This window comes from Austrofundulus limnaeus, unplaced genomic scaffold (genome assembly GCF_001266775.1).
Source record: "Austrofundulus limnaeus strain Quisiro unplaced genomic scaffold, Austrofundulus_limnaeus-1.0 Scaffold0, whole genome shotgun sequence".
NCBI lineage: Eukaryota > Metazoa > Chordata > Actinopteri > Cyprinodontiformes > Rivulidae > Austrofundulus > Austrofundulus limnaeus.
In genome coordinates this window covers 10,892,074-10,895,532 of record NW_013952402.1, presented here as the reverse complement: position 1 = coordinate 10,895,532, position 3,459 = coordinate 10,892,074, and the positions used below count along the sequence as shown (strand labels likewise).

The 3,459-nt window shown below is 39.2% G+C and overlaps 1 protein-coding gene across 1 annotated transcript in view; it reads right to left on the bottom strand.

The window, feature by feature from the left end:
- slc18a2 (solute carrier family 18 member 2) overlaps positions 1-3,459 on the bottom strand; it is a 36,270-nt gene that overhangs the window by 20,232 nt on the left and 12,579 nt on the right. Inside the window, exons 3-4 of the mRNA XM_014002905.1 lie at positions 1,587-1,645; positions 1,399-1,482 (exon numbers count right to left, since the gene is read on the bottom strand). Coding sequence (XP_013858359.1) covers positions 1,399-1,482; positions 1,587-1,645 — 143 coding nt within the window. The remainder of the gene's footprint in view (positions 1-1,398; positions 1,483-1,586; positions 1,646-3,459) is intronic.

Here is a 3,459-nt window from a genome sequence, read left to right as displayed (position 1 = left end):
GTGTGTGTGTGTGTGTGTGTGTGTGTGTGTAAATCAGTGGTTATACAGTCATAATATAGTACACCTTCAATCTTTTTCCACAACCTGTTAAGCTCAATGGGCCCGGTACTGGGCACACAAGAGAACTGAAGTCGAAAGTACTTTGAAAACCCTGAGGGCTTAAAGGGTAAACTGAAGACACCTTATTACAATGCAGCGTCTTTTGAACCTGGTATTGGATCTATGCACTTTATACATTTACTGCATCTGCTAAAAAACACGTGAATCAAAAGTCACAGGACAACCTATTATTTCAGAAAGAAAATGGAAAATTACACACRTATTAATTWTTTATTTGTTTACTCRTTTATTTAATTCATAAAAARGTCCACACAAACTAAATCCCAAAGTAAATCGATTATTGAATAAAAAGAGTGCAAAAATATTATAATAACCTATCYGTATACCTTAGCAAGCTATGGGTTAGGGGGCCTATTTTTGCAAAAACTTGATCCAATAAGGTGGCTCAAGATGGCGGCCATGGACATAAATACGCCTCWATAACTTGCTGAGGTGTTCAGATATGTAATTTTCTGAAATAAGCAAGTGTTCTGTGTCTTTTGACTCATATACTATAATGATTACAGAAAATACACTGTTTGTTTAGGTGTTTATCCCTTATTTTAGTTTAGTGATTACACTAATTATTATTTAGAGTGTTTAGTAAGGGTGCTAATGTACAGAAATTGAAACACAATTACTACTTTTTTGCCACTATTTTTTGGTTTTCATCATGATATTGAAAATTCAAAACATGTAGCTTAACTGGAAAAAAATGTGTTTTGATTTTTGGTTGCAGTACAGAACGCAGAGAAGACAACGGTTGTTAAAAAAAAGAAAGCATTTGTGTGCTGACATTGAGATGTTGATTATTTGTTTTTTAGCCTAAGTAGGAAAAAACAATAATGTTTTGTTTGGAAAAGTAAAATGCCATATTATGATCAGTAAATTGAATACTTGCTTAGAGAGTTTGTGGATAAGTTGAGGAAARCTGTGGTAGAAATGGTTTACATTTMCATATACCTGCGCCATGTYCTGCTGTGAGATACAAGACTCCATTGGCCAAAAACAGCACCAAATCATTCCTGATTGTAGTTTCAGTAAAACAACAAAATAGCTTTTAGAAGACTGAGCTGAGCTGGTATCTTAAAAAGGACACTGTGCAAATAGTGAAGTCTGTATTTCAGTTAATACAGCAACTTAWAGTTTAGTGGCTTAAAAGAAATTACTGTATTGTACCAAAACCTACCAATACAAGTTCAAAGAAACTTAACATGGCTATTAATTGGAAAACAGTTGACTAGACTGATGAGAGCTTACTAGCTTCTAGGGATAAAACAGAAAACAACAAGACTGTACCAGCCACCGATGAGCAGGATGAACCCACACCCTGCAGCGATCTGGCTAGGAACAGCAAAGCGTAGCTCGAAGAGAAGGCGAACACTTCACAATAGAAAAATAAAAACAAAAATATAAATGATGAACCACCAGGCACAAGGAAAKCATTGTGAGTTTCTTATAATAAAAACAAATTCGATCAAACTTACCTATAGTAGAGAGGAACATGATACAGAAGCCAACAAATATTGGAAGTTGGTATCCTATTCTAAAAGGACACAGAGAATAAAAGCAGACGTTACATTTCCATCATATAAACAGTCATGATTTATCATGTCAAACTCAGTAACTAAAAAAGTACCCAGATGGAGACGTAGAAATTAGATCAAACTGCATGTGTTTAAAAGTTACGAGGTTATTGCAGTGATTACAGTATCAGATCAAAAGGATAACAGAGTTATTGGTACAGAACACTGCTGTGTGGCTCCCCTGCACAGAAGCAGACGTTTAGAACCACTGCAGCCTCTCCTGCAACAAGCTGACCCACAGCTGCTGTAACTAAACCACAAGATCCAGCACTGGTTCTGAGCTGATTAAACACGTTTGATTGGAGAAAGGCTGGTGGACCTGGTGGTCCAAAGAGGGCACTCCTCGTGTTGCAGGGTCTCCACATRGACCAGTGGTGTCTTGTTGAACGGTTGTACCAGGCTGCTGCCTCAAGAGGGTTAAGACATGTCAGGATGTCACTGATGTGGTCCCCCAAAACAATCACTTGTGGAGACCAGGAGTCTCATCATGATACCACGGTAAWACTGTCATTATCTCTCCAACACTGGCRGAACCAGTTTTCTCCCTTTTCTACTACCAAACTCACACACATCTGTGGTCAAGTCAAACCACTGAACATGATATGACACTTCTCATCATCACTCCTAGTCTCCAGACTATGGCACSACTCCAAATACAGCCATATGTGCTGAGGTTGTAATGGCAAAYCTTAGCTTGGGTAGGTAAGAAATGTAATCCTCTGATAGCAGTCATTGAGACATGAGACAGGTTSTTGATGGAGTCCAATACTTGAGTCTGGATGGCAGGTACCATGGGGTTCTATCRTGCTTGAATCTTCACAGCATGTGGGAAACCTCATGTACCAAAAATGGGCCACTGTGACACAATATAACAACCTGACCTCTTGGAAACCTACAATGTGATCCAGACCAAGTTATCTTTCAGGTAATGCTGGTAAATGGCTTGATCTTGTATAGCGCTGTATCAAGCCCAAGGACTCCAAAGKGCTTTATGCTAYATTCACACACACATTCACACACTGTTGGTTGTAAGCTACATTGTAGCCACAGCTGCCCTGGGGCAGAGTGAGGCTGCCATACACTGGCACCACCACCAGCAGGCAAGGAAGGTGAAGTGTCTTGCCCAAGGACATAACAGCTGAGATGGACAGAGTGGGTGTACAATCCGGCAACCCACCGGTTCCTTTCCCAGTTATCGCCACACTGTGTCTGAGGCATCCTGTGTGTTCAGTGACCCTATCCTTCTCCTGTTRACTGACTGTTGGACACTCTGGCAACTGTCTGATAACACTATTGCTCCATTTATGACACCATTCGGGGATTGAGCATTTGCAGTAATGGACCCTAAACCCTGGAACACCCTGCCCATCGATATTCATTCCGCAGTCTGTTTTTAACATTTTAAATCTCACATAAACTCACTTTTTTTACACTGGCTATTAATTCAAGTTTGGTTTGAGTTCCATTAGGAACTTTTCAGTTTCTTTTTCTTGTCATTACGACTGTTTGTTCTTTCATCTAGTTTATTTTTAGATTTCTTGTTGATGAAGCATTTTGGTCAACATTCTTCTTTTTAAATGTGCCACGTAAATTAAACTAACATAGACTCCACAGGACGGGCAGCATGGTGGATCAGTGGTTAGCACTGATAACTCGTAGCAAATAGGCTCATTTCAATCCTCAGGTTGCCTTCAGACCAATGCCTCTTTTACAAAAAAGATCTGTGATTTCATTGGGATTTTCCTGGTTAAATAAAGTTTGATAATAATAATAA